Source organism: Eptesicus fuscus, chromosome 4, assembly GCF_027574615.1.
Source record: "Eptesicus fuscus isolate TK198812 chromosome 4, DD_ASM_mEF_20220401, whole genome shotgun sequence".
NCBI classification, from domain to species: domain Eukaryota; kingdom Metazoa; phylum Chordata; class Mammalia; order Chiroptera; family Vespertilionidae; genus Eptesicus; species Eptesicus fuscus.
In genome coordinates, this window is record NC_072476.1 from 11955117 (window position 1) to 11977465 (window position 22349).

At 54.1% G+C, this 22349-nt stretch overlaps 2 protein-coding genes across 4 annotated transcripts; both read left to right on the forward strand.

Annotated features, from left to right (window-relative positions):
• The first annotated feature begins 7785 nt into the window (after positions 1 to 7785).
• Positions 7786 to 18295, forward strand: E4F1 (E4F transcription factor 1). Of its 3 annotated transcripts, none has more exons than XM_028152988.2 (14): positions 7786 to 7945; positions 10283 to 10434; positions 11513 to 11618; positions 14751 to 14944; positions 15034 to 15154; positions 15251 to 15403; positions 15494 to 15663; positions 15983 to 16192; positions 16446 to 16554; positions 16695 to 16912; positions 17151 to 17349; positions 17424 to 17566; positions 17635 to 17697; positions 17778 to 18295. In XM_028152988.2, the coding sequence occupies exons 1-14, from the start codon at positions 7786 to 7788 to the stop codon at positions 18132 to 18134; spliced, it is 2355 nt and encodes a 784-aa protein (XP_028008789.2). In that variant the 3' UTR covers positions 18135 to 18295. The 3 variants fall into 3 exon arrangements, with proteins under 3 accessions (XP_028008789.2, XP_028008792.2, XP_028008794.2); XM_028152991.2 differs by having other exon boundaries at positions 16449 to 16554; XM_028152993.2 differs by lacking the exon at positions 15983 to 16192 and having other exon boundaries at positions 16449 to 16554.
• A 649-nt stretch (positions 18296 to 18944) lies between these two features.
• Positions 18945 to 22278, forward strand: DNASE1L2 (deoxyribonuclease 1 like 2). The gene is made up of 8 exons (XM_054714619.1): positions 18945 to 19092; positions 19333 to 19493; positions 19586 to 19674; positions 19769 to 19852; positions 19926 to 20026; positions 20102 to 20214; positions 20308 to 20559; positions 20969 to 22278. The coding sequence occupies exons 2-8, from the start codon at positions 19350 to 19352 to the stop codon at positions 21020 to 21022; spliced, it is 837 nt and encodes a 278-aa protein (XP_054570594.1). The 5' UTR covers positions 18945 to 19092; positions 19333 to 19349; the 3' UTR covers positions 21023 to 22278.
• Positions 22279 to 22349: the final 71 nt, after the last annotated feature.

The following is a 22349-nucleotide window of genomic DNA, read 5'->3' on the forward strand; positions in this document are numbered from 1 at the left end:
TGCGGTCTTAGTGGTTTTGTGAACGAGTAATTTCGAAGCAGTGGGATTAGGGTCCTTATTTGGTCATCATCATTATTATTAGGTTATTGTTATCTTTTATTGAGGTGTAATGTATAATAAATTGCATAAATCTTAAGTATGCAGCTTGATGGGATTTTTACATACCTATACACCTGTGTAAACACAACCCAGATCAAGATTCAGAATATTTCCATCACTTTACAAACTTCCCTCACCTCACTATCCAGCCAATAGCGGACACCCCCCACCAACCTCTTTCCTGACTACTATCACCATGAAGTCATGGCCTCCTTTGCCTGTTCCAGACCATCTTAAAAAGAAGATCTTACTGTGTGTATTCTTCTTGTTCTTGCTTCTTTGGATCAACATAATGTCTGTGAAATGCTTCCTTCTTGGTGTTTTTGTTTCATTTTAGTTGTGTCAACGTAAAAAAAACATGCAGCCCTGACCGGTTTGGCTCAGTGGATAGAGCGTCGGCCTGCGGACTCAAGGGTCCCAGATTTGATTCCAGTCAAGGGCATGTGCCTTGGTTGCGGGCACATCCCCGGTGAGGGTGTGCAGGAGGCAGCTGATTGATGTTTCTCTCTCATCGGTGTTTCTAGCTCTCTGTCCCTCTCCCTTCCTCTCGGTAAAAAAATCAATAAAATGTATTAACAAAAAACACATTCAAACCTGTGAAGAATTTTTGTGAGTTTATTTGAGCCAAACTGTCAACAATTGCTGGGAAGCAAAATCTCAACAGATTGAGATAATGCTCTGGAGAATGGCAGTTTTGCACTTTGTTTTATACATTACAATCAAAAGAGGAGATGTAGCCGAAACCGGTTTGGCTCAGTGGATAGAGCGTCGGTCTGCGGACTGGAAGGTCCCAGGTTCGATTCCGGTCAAGGGCATGTACATTGGTTGCGGGCATGTCCCCCTGTGGGGGGTGTGCAAGAGGCAGCTGATCGATGTCTCTCTCTCATCGATGTTTCTAGCTCTCTATCCCTCTCCTTTCCTCTCTGTGAAAAATCAATAAAATATATTAAAAAAAAAAAAAGAGGAGATGTATATGAAATCCATTGGTGAAAGATTAGGGAGGCAGGAGAAAGCCGGGAAAGGGGGAGGAACCTCTGGGATTGGATAAAAAGTAAAATGATAGACACATACTTCTTTTACATATAGGTGGGTATAGGATAGTTAACAGTCAGCAATAAACTCAATAACAATGAGTGGATTTATGGTCTTGGTCTCCGCAGAGTGGTGCCCGTGCTTTGAGGGGTCCAGAAAAAGGAAAATTACTTTGACATTCCAAAGATATGTTATCACAGATGCAAAAAGACAATGACAGGCTCAATTAGGGTAAAGATTGACCTTTGTCAGGGAAGATGCTGGCCTAGGACATGACTACCCACCATACGCGGTTTTTAGCTAAAACGTTTTAATTTCAGACTACCATAAATACAATTTAATGTGTATTTATCACAAAGTAACCTTTTGGTTACTTTAGGTCTCTGAGTTTGCAAGGCCACCATGCAGGCCTTCCCTGAGCTAGTCAGGTCAGCATGTGGCCCCTTTTTGTCCAGAGTTGCCAGGTGGAATAGTGTAATCCTGTTGATCCCTTCTCCAGTTCATGGACATTTGGGTTGTTTCCACTTTGGGGCTTGTTATGCAAAGTGCTGAGGTCCCAGAAAACCTTAGCATATTGTTTGTGAATTCCAAAGAAATAACTCGGAGGACTGACTGTGAAAGACAGGGGTTTATTAGGACTTAACGTGTGTACCAATGGCGACCAACCAGAGAAGTTTGCCACCACACTGGCTGCCGCCTGTGAAGTTGTCCCACTAAGTCCCATCAGGCTGGCAGACAGGCCGCACTGGGGGTGGCCGGCTGGTGCTACTCTTTTGCCACCACCCAGACTTTCCCAACACAGGTTTTATGGAGTACAAAAAACAGGGCACATGGGTCCCGGGTCCGGGTGAGGCTGCACCCCTGTGTCCGGGAGAGGCCACGCGCCCCTGGGTCCGGGTGAGGCTGGATCCCAGGACCGGGTGAGGCTGCGCGCCCCGGGGCCTGGGTGATGCTGGGTCCCAGGTCCGGGTGAGGCCGCAGCCCTGTGTCTGGGCAAAACCAAACCAGAGGGAGTCGGACCTGCATTACCACCATTTATCCACCATCCAGAGCTGAAAAGTCAGTGCCGACATGTACACATAAGGAACTGGTGGACATTGAAATTGGGTCTCAAAAGAACTGTTGGTCCAGAAAGAAACTCACTACACACTGATTCATTTGCCTGTCAGCATAACTATTATTGCTCGTCTCACATTCGGTTCTTATAAGTATATTTCTAGTAACACATGATCTCACTCATCTAGGGGAAATGATGAACAACATAGACTGATGAACAAGAACAGACCCAGAAACAAGGAGGCATCGATCGGACTGTCGGACCTCAGAGGGAGGGTAGGGGAGGGTGGGGGTAGGGGGGAGAGATCAACCAAAGGACTTGTGTGCAAGCATACAAGCCTAACCAATGGTTAAGGACAACAGGGGGGTGGGGGCATCCCTGGGGAGGGGTGAGGGGTGGGAATGGGGGGATGAGGACAAATATGTGACACCTTAATCAATAAAGAAATTAAAAAAAAAAAAAGAAGAAAATAATAATAATAAAAAGCAAAAAAAAACAGGGCACACAGGGGACGGGGGATGTGCCCGTACATAAGCTATGTGAGATCGAAACACTAGCTATTTACAATCCAGGCTCACATCTAGAAGCAGTTTCTATTTGGCCTTAAAAAAAAAAAAAAGAAAGAAAAGAAAGTTGAAGTCCTAAGACCTCTGCTTCTTTTTTTTTTTAAATGTATTTTTAATGATTTCAGAGAGGAAGGGAGAGGGAAAGAGAGAGAAATATTGACGTGAAAGACAAACATCGATCGGCTGCCTCCTGCAAGCCCTACAGGGGATCGCGCTCTCAACCCGGGTATGTGCCCTGACCAGGAACTGAACTGATGACCTCTCGGGGCATGTGTTGACGTTCAACCACTGAGCCACATCGGCTGGGCCCTGCTTGTTTTCATAAGACCTGTTTCAGTTTGTCTCTGCTGGCCTGGGAGCCCCTGAAAGACAGGGCCATGGCCCACAAACGCAGGGCATGCAAAGTGTTCCTTATTGGTACACCCACGACCCAAGAAGGGAGTACCTTCCTCCCTGTGTCTTCCTTCCTGCTCAGTTTTGGGGGTGGAGCTGACCCTGGGGAGGAACTGGATTTGACAGAAGATCACAAACCCCTCTTTGAGCTCCCAGAAACACCCAGCGTATGTGGTAAACTGACCAGAATGGAAAATACTCTGCTGTGCAGCCATAGGCTGGCTCATACAATACTTGCCAAGTTGCCTTGGTTTACTGGGCACTCTGTAAGCATCTGTGCACTGAACACTGCTCCTTGCCTGCATTACCTTGTTGGAACCACAGGACAGCCCTGAGAGGCAGGGGCTATTAGTATCCTGATTTATAGATGAGGACACCGAGCTACAGGGAATCACCAGCTGGACAATGCAGAGTCAGGATTAAACTCAGCTTACCCCAAAGCTGAGCTCTGCCGCACCTGTTTGGTTTAACATCCCCTGTGGTTTGTGGGGACTGAGGTGGCAGAGTGGGAGAGGTGTAACAGTCAGTATTGAGACACAGTGGATGGTTGTGGACAGGTCCAGGAGAAGATTAGAAGGGCTGGTGCCATTTACTGGAGAAGACTGACCTTGGGTGAGGTGCCCTGCAACTGGATGGGAAAGGAGCAAATCACAGTCATGATGTGTTCCCAGCACACAGTAGGTGCTCAGCTTTTACCTACAAATGAATGGTGTCAGGGTCTCCCCCAAGCAGGAATACCATACTGCAAGAGGAATGGGGCATGGATATAGGTGGCATAGGACAACACTATTTAATCTTAATAGTGTTTCATGGATTTAAATTGTACTAGAAAATACAAGTAGCCAATGAGTCTGAATTTTCACCTCTGAGGAGCTAAGCAAAAAAAAGGGGGTCAGTGATAAAAGACTCAGGTGGCAAAAAAATTATATTCCACCTAAATATTCTTCAACATGGGATTGGTTAAATAAAAGTACAGCCAAAAAATGGAGATTGAGCAGCCATCCTAAAGATGATGGAGTTCCCATCAGGCTCTGCCCACGGAAAGTCAACACAGTATTTTTTTTTTTCAACACAGTATTGACTGTAAAACACAGTGTGCGTCTGGCTAGTGTGGCTCAGTGGTTAAGTATCAACCCATGAACCAAGAGGTCACCGGTTCGATTCCCGGTCAGGGCACATGCCTGGGTTGCGGGCTTGATCCTCAGTGGGGAGTTTGCAGGAGGCAACCAATCAGTGATTCTCTCTCATCATTGATGTTTCTATCTCCCTCTCCTCTCCTCTCTGAAATCAAGAAAAAAATATTTAAAAATTTAAAAAACTTTGTATGAGCATGTTCATGGCAGCACTATTCACAATAGTAGAAAAGGTGTGTTACGCAAAGTGCTGAGGTCCCAGAAAACCTCAGCATATTGTTCGTGGATTCCAAAGAAAGAAAGAAACCAGAGGGCTGGCTGGGAAGGACATGGGTGTATTAGGACTTATGTGAGCACTGGTGGCGGTCAACCAGTTAAGTTTACTCCCGCACCAGCTGCCACTGTGAAATTGAACTGCGAAGTCCCACCCAGCCTGTAATGGGCTGCACCAGGGGCAGCCTGCTGGTGCTATTGTTTCACTGCCACCCGACTTTCCCAACACAAGGTTTTATATAGAAAAACAGGGCATGCACTGCAAGAGGGACAGGCCTATGTGAGATCAAAACACTAGCTGTTGCCCAGCCTGTGTGGTTCAGTGGTTGAGCATGAGCCAGGAGATCACAGTTCGTTCTAGTTAGGGCACATGCCCATTGGGGGTGTGCAAGAGGCAGCAGTGGTTGAGCATGGACCCATGAACCAGGAGGTGATGGTTCTATTCCTGGTCAGGGCACATGATTCTCTCTCATCATTGATGTTTCTACCTCTCTCTTCCTCTCTGAAATCAATAATCTATTGAAAAGACATATAAAATATTAAAACAAACAAACAAAAACACTAGCTGTTGAGCCCTGGACAGTGTCGGCCCACGCACCTAAGGGTCGCAGGTTCGATTCTCAGTCAAGGGCATGTACGTGGGTTGCAGACCCATTCTCCGGCCCCAGTAGGGGAAAGTGCGGGAGGCAATCAATTGATGTGTTTCACATCAATGTTTCTCTATTTCTCTCTCTTCCTTTCCCTCCTCCCTTCCACTCTCTAAAAATCAATGGGAAAAATATCCTCGGATGAGGATTAACAAAAAAACAACAACCAAAACACCACTAGCTGTTTACAATCTAGAAGCAGTTTCTCTTTGGCATTTCTTCTGGCCAGGTTCCCAAGGCCGCACAGTCCACTTACAGGTGGTCTTCACTGTATTTCCAATAGGGTGGGAGGCGGCCCATGTTCCCATTTACCATACAAGGTGGAAACAACCCAAATGTAATGAATGGATAAATAAATTGTGATGTATCCATAGAATTATTCAGCCATAAAAAGGAATCAAGTACTGATACATGCAACAACCTGGATGTGTTGGTGGTGGCGAGAATGGCACAGGTGTTAGATGGGTGGCGTCAGACTGCACCTTGGTTCAGCAACCTTGGTACTTGAGTTCTGGCTAGGAAAGAATTCAGAGCCAAAACTCAAACTATAAGAGAACATTTATTTAGAAAATTACAGAGGTGGTAGAAGTGAGTGGCAGAAGAAATGGGCTCAGGAGGTAACATGCCATTCGGGGAGAGGGAAGAGGCATGGGAGGGGAAAGGTGGAGAGTGTGCTCAGGGGAGGGAGAGCAAGCTGGGTCCTCCACCCTAAGGGCTTCTAAGGGCGGGAATTTTAGGGGCAATCCCCGGGGAGGATCCCAATAGAATACTCATCAACTTTCCAGGTGTATCTTTTCAGAGTCATGGTCTCCACTGATTGGCCGGTGTCAGGGCAGGGGGTCATCAGTAAATGCAGCTGGTCCTGAGGTCAGCTGCCAGGTTTTGTTGCTTTTCTTTTTAAAAAAATATATTTTATTAATTTTTTACAGAGAGGAAGGGAGAGGGATAGAGAGTTCGAAACATCGACTCAATCAGCTGCCTCCTGAACACCCCCTACTGGTGATGTGCCCGAAACCAAGGTACATGCCCTTGACTGGAATCGAACCTGGGACCCATCAGTCCCCAGGCCGACGCTCTATCCACTGAGCCAAACCAGTTAGGGCTTGTTGCTTTTCTGTAGCTGAAATACAACTGAAGCCTAGATGTTATCCCTCGGGGTTAATGCTTACGGGCTATTCTCCAGTCCCCTTGTTCACCCCCCAACCCACAACCCCATGACTAGCAACGTGCCAGGGGAGGCAAGGTCACGGCAGGGTCCAAACAGCATGACCAGTGATATGGGAGGTCAGCGGGTCTAAACTGCATGATTAGAAATGTGCTAGGGGAGGAAAGGTTACCTTGAGGGCAAGGTCCTTGTTTTCCCAGCTTTGTCTGCTGCTTGGCACCCAGGGCTTCCCGCCCTGGTGACTTCCAGTACCTAGCCCCTTGCTCTGCTCATGGCTGTCTAACTGCTACCACAGATGAATTTTGAAAACATTATGCTAGGCAAAAGAAGCCAGAGGTTGCCCAGCTGGAGTGGCTCAGTGGTTGTGCATTGACCTATGAACCAGAAGGTCACGGTTTGATTCCTGGTCAGGGCACATGCGGGGTGTGGGGGGGTGGGGGGGTGGGGGGGGTGGGTTGCCGCTCCATCCCCAGTGGGGGGCGTGCAGGAGGCAGCCCATCGGTGATTCTCTTCATTGATGTTTCTATCTCTCTATCCCTCTCCCTTCTTCTCAGAGATCAATAAAAGAAATTAAAAAAAAAAAAACCAGAGGCAAAAGACCACATGTATAATTTTATTTATATGAAATGTCCAGAAATGGTAAATCCATAGAAACAGAAAGTGGTTGCCAGGGGCTGGGGTAAGGGGATAAGGGAGAGTGACGGCTAATGGGTACAGGTTTTCTTTTGAAATGACAAAAGTTCTGAAATTAGATGATGGTGATGGTTGCACAACATTGCGAATGTTCTAAATGTCACTAATGATAAATTTTATGTGTATTTATCACAACTTAAAAAATATACAAAAGAATAAGAGGCTTAGTGAAGCTAACTGTGCGTGAGCCATCCCAAACTCGGTTTTACTCCATGACCCGGGCAACCAACAAGGGACGTTCTGACACCTGAGCGGGGTCGGTGGACGGAGGGCACCATACGGCCCTCTGGAGCTCGGGTCCCGGCGTGGTGCCAGGGCCATAGCACATTCTCAAGGGTGGCCGGGTGGCGCCGCCGGCCACCTCGCCCCTATACTCCAGCTCTCAAGTCTAGATGCAGCTTTCGGAACCGAGCCCAGCCCCTTCCAGTCCCGCCCAGCCTTCCGTTTTCCTCTAGCTCGGCCACGTCCCTTCCTTCCTAAACCAAACCCAAAGAGCCCTCCTCTGGATCCAGACGGCTGCTCGGAAGTCCGCTCCACTGTAAACCCAGCCCCCATAAGAAGCCCCGCCCATCACCTCTCGTTATAAGCTCCGCCCCTACATGTCAATCAAACCCACACTGGCCCCGCCCCGCCCCGCCATCCTGGCGTCGTCTTTCTCGCTCCGGCGCGGCCCGTTGTTATGACGACACGGTCGTAAATCCGCCATCTTCCTGCGGCGCGTTGCGACATGGAGGGCGCAATGGCAGTGCGGGTGACGGCCGCTCATACGGCAGAAGCCCGGGCCGAAGCCAGGAGGGAAGCGGGCGAGGGCGGGGTCGAGTCGGCGTCGTCGGCGGCCTTAGCCCCTGGCGGCTTCCTCGGCCTCCCGGCGCCCTTTAGCGAGGAAGGTAACACGGCCGGATGCGGCGGGGTGTGGCCGGGTTGGGGGCAACTCTGCCCGGGGCTGGCGGAGGCTCCGATTACCTGAGCTGCAGGCGCGACTGACTTTCCCAGACCCGGATTTCTCTCTCATGGGACCCCTCAGACACCTGCACGAGTCCCCCGTTTCCTCAGACTCGGGCCTCACCTGCGGGCCGCCAATCACCGCCGTGTGTTCCGGTGCTTACTCTTGGATACTCACAGTTGCCCAAGCCTTCGGGGCTGTCCGTGTAGACCTCCACGAACGCCTCCACCGCCAGCCCTGCCCTCAGTCCCGCCGCCGGCACCTCTCTGCCTTCCTGTCTGGGCACGGCCCAGCTCTCCTCTGGGCCCCCTCCCACTGCACCTGACGGGCCGCTAGGGCCCTGGCTGGGGTGTGACTGGGGGCTCCAGGAGGGCGGGGCCTCGGGTTTCTCCAGGATTTGGGCTTTAGGCTGGCGCTTGGGGAGGAGAGCCGCTGCACTGCCGCCGGGCTCCGTCCCAGACCTGCCCGTTTCCAGCTATTTGATCCTGGGCAGGTGGCCACACACCTCCCTCTCCATTTCCTATTACAAATGGGGGTGCTGCTGATAACAAGGTATCAAGCACTTAACCTGTGTCAGCTTTTTTCATCCTCAAACCAACTCTGGACACTATTATTGTTGTTGTTATTCCCATTTTGTGAGTGAGGAGTATTGAGGTTCAAAAATGTGGACGTGACCAGGTCACCCAGCTAGTAAGTAGCAAGGACTGGATTGGATTCCAGGTCTGTGAGACAGCTCAACACACTCCTTAGCTTCTGTGTTCTGCCATTTCATAGGGCAGTGGTGAGAATGGAAATAGAGCATGTAAATCACTGAGAACAGTGCTGGAACACACTGAGGGCTCATTCACAGAGAAGTAGCTTTTGGAGATAGAACGAAGGTCTCTGCCCTCTGAGCTTGTCCCATGCAGCTGTGGCCTGGGCCGGACAGGAGGAGGTTGGCTAGCGATACTGGGTCGGCGGTCATTGTCCCTACAGCATTCATATTCCTGGTACAGTTTTTTTCTTACTCCTTATTCCAGCTTGGGGAGGGGCAGGGCCAGCTTGAAGAGGGGTCTCTGAAGATTGCTGTGCCCTGCTGGGCTTGCCCATGGCATTGTCTCAGTGTCACATGGGCTGGGTGTGTCCCCTTCTGTGGCAGGAGTTCCTTCAACCGCAATACCCCGGTGCCGAGTCAGACTCAGCAAGTTAAAAGGGTGGCGGACACCTCAGTGCTTGGCTTGTGACTCTGAGCCATCTGGACGGGACTGCCCTCTCTCAGGTGGCCCGTAGGCGAGTCATGGCTGTGGTTTGGCCCTTTGTTTGCTCGTTAATTCAATAGACATTGACCGCCCCTGTGCACCGGGCCTGGGTTTGACCCTAATGTGGGACTGCATATGAGATGATGGAAACTAGCCGACTTCTATGGAACTAGCAGAGGGAACACCTCCCCATCCCTTTGTATAAACTGCGATTTCTGGAGTAGACCCTCAGGTTCAGGTTCTGGCCCCAACAGTCACCAGCTGGGTGGCCTTGAATCTCAAGTTGCTTTTCTGGAGTGGAAATAGTAATTTCCATTTCCCCGGGGTGCTGTCAGGATTTGGTGACATCCCCAGTGAGGTGCCCGGAATGTGGTAGGGACTCAGTGAGCAGGAGGGGCAGGCACTGGCTGGTTATACCAGATGGTGAGGGGCTCAGGTGCTGTGGCCCTAAGGCGTGGAGCCCCTCTAAGATTCCATCCTGGGTGTCATCACCAGAGCAGGGAGGTGCTGCCTGTTGGAACCAAGGAAGCACCAAGTCAGAGTGAGAGAAGAGGAATTATGGGTCAGGGTGCCCCCTCTTCTGTGTTTGCCAAGGGCCGACCTCTTAGCCAGAGCCCCGTGGGCACCAGCACCTCTTCTCCCTCTGCCGTACTCTGCATCGGGTCAGCCCATTTTATAGTTGAGGGAACAGACCCAGATGTGGTCATTGAGGTACCCACGGTCACATGCAAACCCTATACACCACTGTCCCCAAACTGGGTTGGTCAAATGCCTCTGCCTCATGACTGCCTCTCTGGGTCTCCCTCCCCTCATCTCTGAGGTGGGGGCTTTGGACACGACAGCCTCGGTGGATTCCTGCAGCCTAAGTGTACTGTAGAGGCTGACCTCCAGAGGATGGGGGCTTACACCTTGGACTCCTGAGAGTGTTCTCAGCCCCCCTGGGAGGGCCAGGGAAGGCGCTTCTGGTTCTGATGCCACCCTGGGTGGATTTGGCCTGGGCCTGGAAGCCCTGCCAAGCCCCACTGACCTCAGGCTTGTTACAGATGAGGACGATGTGCATAGATGCGGCCGCTGCCAGGCGGAGTTTACTGCTCTGGAGGACTTTGTTCAGCACAAGCTCCAGAAGGTCTGCCAGCGGGCTCCCCAGGAGGCCTTGCCTGCCACCCCTGCGGCTGCTGCGCTGCTGGGTCAGGAGGTAAGCCCACCACCCACTCACGCAGGATGAGGAGGAGGTGGCATGCGGGACAGACCTGTGCAGCTGGTTCCCAGTGACACTGGGGCAGGCAGCGAGCAGGCATCCGATTTTGTGACTCTGAGCCAAGGGAGGGTTAAAAGGGTGGCAGACACCTCAGTGATTGGCTTGTGACTCTGAGCCATCCGGATGGGACTGCCCTCTGTCGGGGTGAGGGGGGATCTGGCTCTACCACCAAGAGCCTGGTGGTGCTCTAGGATTTCCTGGATGGCCCAGCCTTCTCAGCAGCCTCTGGCCGAAGCATATGCAGTTGGGGCCTGAGGTCCCTCCTTTCTTGTGGCCCAAAGTTCTGTCTTGGCTCAGGGGTATCATGATGGTTTTTGTATTTTTGGCCTGTCTTCTATCCTGTACACATAGTTCTTGTGGATCCCACAAACAGAGCATGGCTTTGGATCCTGCCACCCCATAATAAAAATGGCCGACTTGGTTGCACCCCATGTATGCTTGGGGCTGTACACACACAGTTAAGGTCCATGGTGCCCTGCACAGTGGGCACTCTGGTCATCCTCGGAGGGAAGTGGGAAAGGAGGCTCCAAGACCAGTCAGTTGCCTCAGGTCACTACCGGGAGTAGCCTAGCGGACAGTGGGCCCAGAGTTGTCTTACTCCGACCCTGTGCTCTGTACGTGCCCCTCCCAGAAGTGCCCTCTCCTCTAGGAAGGCCCCTGGACCCACACTCCCAGAGCCCTTTCCTGACTCCTGGCTGGGGCTGGTGGGTGTAATTGCTTACCTTCACCATCTTCATTCCTGCACAGGCAGCTGAGCTTCGAGCTGGAGCTCTGATCACTTCCTTCCGGAGTCCTCCCTGAGGTGTTCCTCAGTGGCCAAAGGTGTTAGAGTGATGGGGCTGACACCCTGGGCCAGGCTGGGAGTTGGGCTCAGAGTAGTGACTCTCTTGGGGGAGATGAGAGCCTCCACCCAGCCATCTTGCAAGGACATAAAACCAAGCCTGCACTCACCAAACCAAGGGAGCTCTGGAGCTCCACAGATGAGTTCCTTTTGTCCCTTGTTCACCATTGATAGGTGGTCCCGGCCGTGGCAAGTCCGGAGGAGCCCATCACTTTGGCCCACATAGTTGTGGAGGCAGCTGCTCTGACACCGGACATCAGCCACACACCTGATATTGTTGGTAAGCTGGCCCCCCTGGGCGCGTCCACTCCTGGCTTTTAGCCCTGAAGTGTCGCTGACCTGGTAGCCATCAGTGGTCAGGGCTGGAGGCTGGGAACCTCTGCTGCCCACACTCCTCTGCTCCCCCGAGAGCAAGGCCTGGCCCAGGTGGAACTGAGGCCTCGTGTGCACCTTCCCCAGGGCAAGGTCTACAGGAGGATTGAGCATTGGGCATCAGGCCCTCCCCTGCCAGGAAGGGGAAAGCATGTTGCCTGGGCTGTCCTAGGCTCTTCCCTACTTTTCTGCTACCCCCCTGGTTCCTTTTTCTTTCCACAGTTGGCTTTGGAGATTCCGGGTGGGTGTGCATGGGGTGCATCTGCTGCTCCAGCTCGGCCATGATCTGCTGTCTGACCTTGGCCTTCTACTCCCCAGTGCTCACTCCCTGTGGGGGTAGTGATTCCTGACCTGATTCGCACAAGGCTTTTATGAGCATACAACGCCAAGTCAGCCTCTTTGATGGCTTTTTTAAAGTTACAATAGGGGAGGGGTGTTGAGAGGTTTGGATTGGATCACACACTCATTAATTGGGGACAGGCCAATGCAGGGCGACATTCAAAGGGTAGCCAAGGGCTGAGGCAGGTGAAGAGCGCTGGGGGGGTGGGGGGGAAGGGGAGGTGCTGGGTGTGTGCACAGCAGTGGAGGGAGGCTGGGTTGGGCCTGCTGCCTCGGGAAAATTGGGAAGGGAATGGTGGTTACCTGGGGAGCCTACTGGGCAGAGACCTTGACAGGTGCATGAGTGGGTTGAGGAGCTAGACAGGAAGTTTGGGCAACAGGTAGAATTTGCCCTTGGGAAGCTCTTAGGACCATCTGGGGTAGAAGGAAGTGGTGGTGGAGGAGGCGTGGGGGAGGGGAACCTGAGAGCAGGCTTTTTGCCAAGGCCCCACCTCAGGGAGGTGATGGGACACCTGTCCTTGTCTCCATGCTATCTTTCCCCCTGAGATTCCTGTGGACAAGGAGGTTCATCTGGTGCCACTCGGGCATAGGAATGTTGTCATGTGGGAGGTGGGGCCGTGCTCCAGCCCTGGCTTGGTGTTTGGTTTCTGGGGTGGGTAGTGTCATACAGAAAAACAAGTTCCCTGCCCTGGCTGGGTGGCTCAGTTGGTTGGAGTGCTGGCCTGTACACCAAAAGGTTGTAGGTTCCGTTTCCGGTCAGGGCACCTATGGGAGGCAACTGAACAATGTTTCTCTCTCACATTGATGTTTCTCTCTCTCCCCCTTCCTCTCTAAAAATCAATAAAAGCATATCCTTGGGTAAGGATTAAAAAAATAAAAATAAAGAAATTAAAAAGAAAAACAAATTTTCTGTGTTTGGGTAGCATCTATGGGCTGCAGACCCTTGTCCAGTCAGGCATCTTCCCACCACCCTGACCTCCAGCCTGCCCATGCCTGCAGCTCGGCAGCTCTGAGGGCTCCTCTCTGGGCACCCCCTGCCTCTCTTACATCCTTTGGGGTTTCTCCTTTTGCAGGCATCCTGGGTGCCCAAATGTCCCCTTGGTGTTAGCTGCCCAGGATTGGCCAGACTCTAAACTACCATCTGCTGTTGTCCCAGGGCTGGGAGTTCTGTGTCCTTGCATGGTCAGCGGGGGCTGCTGGGGTTGATTAGCAGCTAGACACCCACTCCTGCCTCTTCTTGGGAAACAAACTTGCATTTCTTCCTTTTTAAAAAAAATATATTTTATTGCTTTTTTTACAGAGAGGAAGGGAGAGGGAGAGAGAGTCAGAAACATCGATGAGAGAGAAACATCAATCAGCTGCCTCCTGCACACCCCCCACTGGGGATGTGCTTGCAACCAAGGTACATGCCCTTGACTGGAATTGAACCTGGGACCCTTGAGTCCGCAGGCCGACGCTCTATCAACTGAGCCAAACTGGCCAGGGCTAAACTTGCATTTCACTTGTTACCCCTTCCCTGAACCTTTGGTCTACTGTATGACACATTCTGGAGCAGAGGAAAGATAAAGCATCAGGCATGCTTTATCGTCTTGTTATTATTATTATTATTATTATTAATATAATATTGATTTCAGAGGAGGGAGAGGGGAGAGAGAGAGATACATCAATGATGAGAGAAAATCATCGATTGGCTGCCTTCTGTACACCCCCTACTGGGGATTGAGCCGGCAACCTGGGCATGTGCCCTGACTAGAAATTGATGCTCAACCATTGAGCCACACTGGCTGGGCCTTTATTTGTTGTGCTTCCGTTCTGTTTGGAGGGAATGACTTGTCAAAACATGGTGCCAGCCTGATTGAGGCTTCAAAGAAGCAGTTTCACAACCATTTCCAACTGTCATTTTTATGAACAGAAATTTGTGAAGTGTTTACAGCTTAGCTTTACACATTGTCAGATTTAATTTTTTAAAATATGTTTTTATTGATTCTAGAGAGAGAGGAAGGGAGCGGGGAGAGAAAAAATTGATGTGAGAGAAAAACATCTATTGGCTGCCTCCTGCACACTCCCACCAGGGATCGAGCTCCCAATCCCGGCATGTGCCCTGACAAGATCAAATTGGCGACCTCCCAGTGCAAGAGATGAGCTACACCAGACAGGGCACATTGGTTGATTCTTGTATGTGTCCTTAACGGGGATCGAACTCACATTGGGATGACACTCTAACCAATTGAGCTACCCGGCCAGGGTGATTGTCAGATTTCTTCAGTGCTCTCAACAGGTGCAGGAACCTCAGGCTGTCCCAGGTGTCTCATGAGCATTCACTTTCAGGCCGGGTTCCTCGCCTGCCTGCTTCAAAATAGATGCTAGTGGGTGACTCCGGAGGCATTTTCTTATGTTAGTGGGAGCTGGGGCAGCAAGCAGGATAGGTTATAGTGAGCTGGGTTGGCCTGCCCACTGGCTCTGTGTTGGGTACCCCATCGCCCTTAGAAGTGGTAGGACCCCTGTGCACATCTAGTGCAGTACTCCTTTTGGCTTAGGGGAGGGGGCATTTGCTCACCATGGTCTCCACTGGATACATTCTGGGGGCCTGGAACTTCTCTAGGCAGCTCCAATATACCCCAGCAGTACTCCTGGGCCAGGGTCCCAGGAGGTGGTAGGGCCCACGCCATCCTGAGACTCAGGCTGACCTGCTTTTCTTTAGACAGTGGACACATCAAAGAGGTCATTGTGGCTGCTGAGGTGGATCCAGGCGACAATGAGATGGCAGAGGCCTCGGGCAGCCCTGATCATCAGGGGCCTGGGCTGGCCGGGCAGGGTGAACAGGCCCAGCTCAAGCTGCTAGTGAACGAGGATGGCCGCTACGTGTGTGCATTGTGTCACAAGACCTTCAAGACGGTGAGCCCCAGATCTTGGGCTGTGTCAGCTAAGGGGACTAGGCCTCCTGCCCAGGGAGCTGCCTGAGCCTCGCTGCCCCTCCCCCTCAGGGTAGCATCCTCAAGGCCCACATGGTCACCCACAGCAGTCGTAAGGACCACGAGTGCAAGCTGTGCGGGGCCTCCTTCCGGACCAAGGGCTCGCTCATCCGGCACCACCGGCGGCACACAGGTGAGCTAGCTCAGTATGTGGGGCACCCCGGCCTCCTGGTGGGAGGCTGTGGCTCCAGGCCTGCCTTCTTTACCCAAAGCTGACTCCATTCCACAGATGAGCGTCCCTATAAGTGTGCCAAGTGTGGAAAAAGCTTCCGGGAGTCAGGTGCACTGACCCGGCACCTCAAGTCTCTCACCCCGTGCACTGAAAAAATCCGATTCACCATGAGCAAGGATGTGGTTGTTGGCAAAGAGGACGCGCATGCAGGTCAGCATGGTGAAGGCTCCCTGTTCCAGCCCCGAAGCTGCCCTGGTCAGGGAGGCTTCTTCAAGGACTCTTCTTGGTTCTGCCTTAAAGGGTCTGGTGCCTCCGCCATGGGGACCGTTACATCATCATCGGTGATAGGCGAGCCCATGGAGACATCACCCGTGATTCATCTGGTGACAGATGCCAAGGGCACCGTCATTCATGAAGTCCATGTCCAGATGCAAGAGCTTCCCCTGGGCATGAAAGCCCTAACTCCAGAGGTGGGGGCCGTCTGGGGGTATGGCCTCTGACTGCTCAGTGCCGGATCTGTTCTGGGCACTGGCTCCAGTGGGAAGGGGACTGACTGGGCCTGCACTCTGTTTGGTTGCAGAGGTGATGAAAGACCAATGGCTGCCCTAGATGGGGCAGGCAAGAGCAGATGGGCGTGGACTGCGGGGCTCCCAGGGGCATTCTTGAGTGAAGATATTGGGTGTGCACAGTGGTCCTGGGGCCCCTTGGATTTCTCCTGTGTGGTGGGTTCGGGTGGGTGCCATGTGCTGAGCCGCCTGGCCAACCTCCCTCCCTCCACCTCCCCCGCAGCCCCCTGCTCCCAAGGAGCTTCCCTGTTCCAGCGAGGACAGTCGGGAGAACCTGCTGCACCAGGCCATGCAGAACTCTGGCATTGTCCTTGAGCGGGTCACTGGGGAGGAGGGGGCCCTGGAACCAGTCCCTCCCGCTGCGTCCAGTGCCCAGCCCCTAGGAGATGGTCCCCCAGAACTGCCGCTGCTGGAGGTGGAGCAGGTGGAGACAGTAGGTACCTGTGCTGCCAGTGTGCTCGTTCCTGGGGGCCGCACCTTAGATGAAGCTACTCATTACACTGGCCTGGCCGCCAGCCTCCTTGCTGTTCTCCCTGCTGTCACTTTCTGCAGTGACTTTGTCCCCTGCTCTGCTTACCCCTAAGCCCATGATGGAGCCTAAAAGGGTGGGGGTACTACGGGTCTGTCCTTGGTACTGCTGGGGCCCAGCCTGCAGTGGATACTGGAAATACGCTGTGGTCCCCCAGCAGGTGGCCAATGAAGCCTCAGTGGTACCCAGGACCCACCTGTGCCCTCAGTGCAGTGAAACCTTCCCGACAGCTGCCACCCTAGAGGCCCACAGAAGGAGCCACGCAGGTGGGTGGCAGGAGTGTGCTGGTCAGTGGATGATCTGTGAGTGGCCAGGGTGGTCCCTTGGGCAATGGTGGTCAGGGTGGCCTGTGGGGCGGGGGGGCCCTTGGGGATTGGACGTGGCCTGACATTGCCTGTGGCCCCAGGGCCGAAGCTGTTCACATGTGTGCAGTGTGGCAAGGCCTTCCCCAAGGCCTACCTGCTCAAGAAGCACCAGGAGGTCCACGTGCACGAGCGCCGCTTCCGCTGTGGGGACTGTGGGAAACTCTACAAGACCATCGCTCATGTTCGCGGCCACCGGCGTGTCCATTCAGATGAGCGGCCTTACCCTTGTCCTGAGTGTGGCAAGCGCTACAAGACCAAGGTGGGCCCTCCAGCCCTGACTTCTGCCCCCTCACCCATGAGCTCCCCACTCTGTGGGCCAGCTCCATCCCTTGTTTCTGCCCCCGCCCTCCCTTGTTACCCCTCTGCCCAGTGTTGGCTTGGACCCTCCCTGCTGGCCAATGAATCCCGCCCCTTCCCTGGCCCTAGAAGTCGATGGGGAAAGCCTCAGTCTTAGGTGTGGACAAGACCAGGTTGATCCTGACAGTGGGCCTCCTCAGAATGCCCAGCAGGTACACTTCCGGACGCACCTGGAAGAGAAGCCGCACGTGTGCCCATATTGCAGCCGAGGCTTCCGGGAGAAGGGCTCCCTGGTGCGGCATGTTCGCCACCACACGGGCGAGAAACCCTTCAAGTGCTACAAGTGTGGCCGTGGCTTTGCCGAGCATGGCACGCTCAATCGGCACCTGCGCACTAAAGGTTGGGAGCTAGTGGGAGGCAGGAGGGGGTGAGGGGCAGCAGCAGGCCAGCCCTGACTGAGCTCCCCACCTCAGGGGGCTGCCTGCTGGAGGTGGAGGAGCTGCTGGTGTCTGAAGAGAGCCCCACAGCAGCTGCCGCTGTCCTCGATGAAGACCCGCACACGGTGTTGGTTGAATTCTCATCTGTGGTGGCCGACACCCAGGAGTACATCATTGAGGTGGGTGTAGGGCAGGGCTGGGATGTGGCCCAGGGGCAGGCAAGGTTGACCTCTGACCCTCTTTCCAGGCCACCACGGATGATGCGGAGACCAGTGAAGCTACAGAGATCATCGAGGGCACCCAGACAGAGGTGAGGGGCTGGGGGAGAGGGTGAGGGGAGGTGTGGTGCCCTCACCCAACCTTGTGGGCTGAGTTGTGAGCTACCCACAGGTGGATAGCCATATCATGAAGGTGGTGCAGCAGATCGTACACCAGGCCAGCGCCGGGCACCAAATCATTGTGCAGAATGTGACCATGGACCAGGAGGCGGGGCTAGGTCCCGAAGCAGCTGCTGCAGACACCATTACCATTGCCACCCCTGAAAGCCTGACAGAGCAGGTGGCCATGACACTGGCTTCAGCCATCAGCGAGGGCACTGTGCTTACTGCCCGTGCGGGTGCAAATGGCACTGAACAGGCTACTGTGACCATGGTTTCATCGGAGGACATTGAGATCCTGGAGCATGCGGGCGAGCTGGTCATTGCCTCGCCAGAGGGCCAGCTCGAGGTGCAGACTGTCATTGTTTAGCATGGGTCCCACTGGGCTGGGCTGGGTCAGGGGCAAGGAACCTGAGCACCCTACCCACTCCTACTTGGCCTGGTATGGACAAGACACGGCACAGAATTCAGATGTTCAGACATGTGGGAGTGTAAATAAGAGTTTTTTGTTGCTTTACAATAAAACATGAAAACCCATCTTGTGGTATTGCGGCAGTGGCAGCCCTGGCAGGCTCTCCCGTGGCAGCACCTGCCTGCCCAGGCCACGCTGTAAACTCTCTTGCCTGGCCACCCCACCCAGTATTCCTAATGGGGCTGGCGACACCTTGGCTGTGTGTGGGTGTCACTGGCATGTGGACAGGCAGCCATCTACTGGTGCCCTGCCCACTGGGATCTGTGGCCCCAGCTTCCTGAGGCCCGATGTGGTGCACTGGGGCAAGGGACTTAGGCCAGGAGACCAGGAGTCTCTTAACAATGTGTAGCAGAAACAGTGGAAGATGTGGAGCCAAGAATGAGGGGCTTTCCTAATTGTACTGCCTCAGTTTCCCTGAGGGGATGCCGTCCTGGGAGGGAGATTCTGGATGACCTAGTTTCTGAGGGGTGGGGACAAGAATAGGCCTGGATTAAGGGCCTGGCTGGCCATCTCCCTCATTCCTCATGAAGCTCTTGGCAGGGGCTTCTGAGTCCTGATTCTGACAGACTTGGGGGCTGGAGCCTCAGGGTGAATCCCCTGTTGCCTTGCCTTCTGGGGTCTCCCTGGGAATGGGAGCCAGGAGTTCTGGCACCAACTTTGTTGAGGGGGCGGGACCCAACACAGTTGGCCCCTCCCTGGACCAGGGCCTTAAATACCTGAGTGTGCCGAGGCATCAGACCTTTTGCCAGACCAAGCCCTTGGAGTCTGGTACCACGGACACACTCCCAGCCTGGACCTCAAACCCTTACTTGGGCCCAAATCCTGAGCCTCTGGCACTGCCCTATCCACATCTCAGGTGAGTTTGGGGCTGGATGGTAATGGGGTCCCTCTGTTTGGGCTTCAGTTTCCCACGGTGTAGGAGAATGGCCATGAACCCAGCACACCACCCTGGGGAGAGCGCAGGGGGAGGCTGCGCCTTGGTGCTGGCCAGCAGGGGGTGGCATACCCTGTCAGGCCCCCAAGCCTGGGGTGGTGAGGGGTGGTTGGGTGTGTCCGACTCCCGGTGGGCGCTCAGGGCTGTGTCTGTCCCTGCCAGCCCACTACCTCGGAGCAATGGGACAGCCCCGGGCCCTACTGGCTGCGCTCTGGGCTCTGGGCGCTGCCGGGGCAGCAGCGCTGCGCATTGGAGCCTTCAATATCCAAAGTTTCGGTGACAGCAAAGTGTTGGACTCAGACTGTGGCAGCGTCATCGCACAAGTGAGGCGGGGGCCTGGGTTGGGGCTGCTGCCTCTGGGCTCTGCGGGTGAAATCTGCCGTGCGTGACCCCGCCCCTACGGTCCCCTCTCCAGATCTTGGCAGGCTATGACATCACGCTCGTGCAGGAGGTGCGAGACCCGGACCTGAGCGCAGTGTCCGCGCTTATGGAGCAGATCAACAGGTGTGGCGGGCAGGGCTCAGCGTCGGGAGCTCCGGCCGGCATCCTAGGCCTTGGAGCGGTGCTTTGACTCAGGGCTTGGTCCATATCTCCGCAGCGTGTCTAGGTACCAGTACAGCTACGTGAGCAGTGAGCCCCTGGGGCGGGATCAGTACAAGGAAATGTACCTGTTCGTTTACAGGTGAGAGGTGGGGTCGCAGCGTGTGGGGTAGGAGGTTGCTGGCTTAGCGCACCCACCCGCCCTTTGCCCCCAGGAAGGACGCGGTGTCGGTTGTGGACACGTACCAGTACCCGGACCCGGAGGACACCTTTAGTCGGGAACCTTTCGTGGTCAAATTTTCAGCTCCCAGCTCCGGTGAGGCCCGCCCCTACTGCAGGCCCCGCCCCTGCTGCAGGCCCCACCCCACCTGACACCCACCCTCTCCAACAGCTGCCAAGGAGTTTGTGCTGGTTCCGCTGCACGCTGCGCCTCACCACGCAGTAGCGGAGATCGATGCTCTCTACGACGTGTACCTGGACATTATTGACAAGTGGGGCACCGACGTAAGCCTCGCGCCCGCACAGCCCTGGGTCCCTGGAGGCAGGCCCTGGGGGCGGCCATAGAGGCCTGGGCTGGCTGACCCTGGTCCCCTGCAGGACATGCTGTTTCTGGGCGACTTCAACGCGGACTGCAGCTACGTGAAGGAGCAGGACTGGGCGGATATCCGCCTGCGCAGCAGCGAAGTGTTCAAGTGGCTCATCCCGGACAGTGCGGACACCACAGTGGGCAACTCGGACTGCGCCTACGACCGCATCGTTGTCTGTGGTGCTCACCTGCGCAGGAGTCTGAAGCCCCAGTCGGCCACGGTGCACAACTTCCAGGAGGTATTTGGCCTGGACCAGACTCAGGTGAGTGCTGAGCTCCATGGGGGGTGGGGGAGGGAGGTGTGGGGGTGTCCCCAGGCTGCTCTGCACTGGCAGACAGGACCAGACTAAGCCTCAGGGCACCTGGCGACCCCCTCCCTGCCCTAGTTTCTGGAAAAGGCCCCTACAGGGTCAGTTCTGGCTGAATGGAACAAGCCTGGGATGGCAGAGTAAGGTGCCTTCGCCTCTCCCAGGGGTCTGTGCCCACACCCCACTTGCAGGCAACAGCAGAGATGAACAGCCCAGGCCTCACTGGCCTGCTCCCCTAGATGCAGTGGTTTCTTACAAACCCAGTGGGCTTCATCCTAGGTGGGGGGCCAATTCTCTGAGGTGAAGCCTCAGGAAGGACAGGCTGCCCAGCAGGGCCACTGAGACTTGGCCCCTCTCCCTCCAGGCCCTTGCCATCAGTGACCATTTTCCTGTGGAGGTGACCCTCAAGTCCCACTGACAGCTCCGAGGACTGGCCAGGGCATGCTGCCTGCAGACTGGCTATGAGGACCAGCTCCACAGGGCTCCTTCAAGGTGGCTGGCTTGCCCTCAGCAAGGCTGCAGGGCAGGGTGAACTGGGCCTGGACAGGTGGCCATTGACATGTTACTGGGACACTGAGCCTATCCTCCATCTGTAAATGGCCTACCACTACCTACCTCACAGGGGTGTGAGGAGCAACCCGGAGCACTGGGTGTGGCTCTGCTCAATAAACAAGAGTGCTCAGCTAGGACCACAAACAGGTCAGCTTAGAGGCCTCCGTGTCTTCTTAGGATTGTTTTCCTGCAGCACAAACCTGGTCCTGCAGCCCAGCAGGTTCGTTAGGGCAGCGGTTGCCAACCTATTGGACCTCACGGACCACCGGCTGGCGACCGCTGCTTTAGGGGACAGGCAGTCTGGCCTGCCCATTTCACATCCTGCTGGAAACTACCACCTTCCTGGGTAGGTTCTCCTCAGGAGCCCTGGGCTGGGCAAGGACTTGTCCAGGACAATGGCCTGTATCCCAGGTAAACCCATCACCTGAGGATCAGGAACAAGCAGAGCTGGAGTACACAGCATAACTGACAGGGCCTGATGAGCTTTCTGGTTTTTGGCAGGATTTGGTAACTGTCCTGAATTGTACGGTGGCAGGAAAAGCCTTTTTGTCAAAAGTTTGAACAGGTTTTTCTTGGCGTCTTTTTAAATTAAGATCTAGGACACTTGCAACATAGAATGCCTCTCAAATAATGCCTCCCTTGACCATCTAAATGAACAAATGTGGTAGCCAACGGGTTTTTCTCTGGGGGTGAAAGAGAGCGGAGGTATCTTGTGTGGATCATCAGGGCCCATGACTCCCTTATGCTTCTAGCAATCAGGCAGCCGAGAGGCCAGGGACAGGACAGCCTGAGAACTTAGTGACAATTCTTCTTCTTTTTTTAACACTCAACTGAGGATATTTTTCCCATTAATTTTTAGAGAGGGTGGAAAGGAGGGAGGAGGGGCGAGAGAAACCTTGATGTGTCCCACATTGATCCGTTGACCCTTTGGTGTACGGGCCAACGCTCTAACCACTGAAACACACTTGCCAGGGCTTTAGTCACAATTCTTTGGAAAGGAGGAACTCAGTGGTGACACTGCCCAGGTCCAGAATAGGTCCACCTGCCAGTTCATAATCCCCAAATCCAGATACTGCCTGCCAACCCCACTCTGCCCACCTGCTAGGCAGAAAATGCACTCATGTATGGTGGTGGGTCTTCGGCCCTGGCTCAAGGAACAGGATCTTCTGGGAAGATCAGCAAAACAAAGAGCT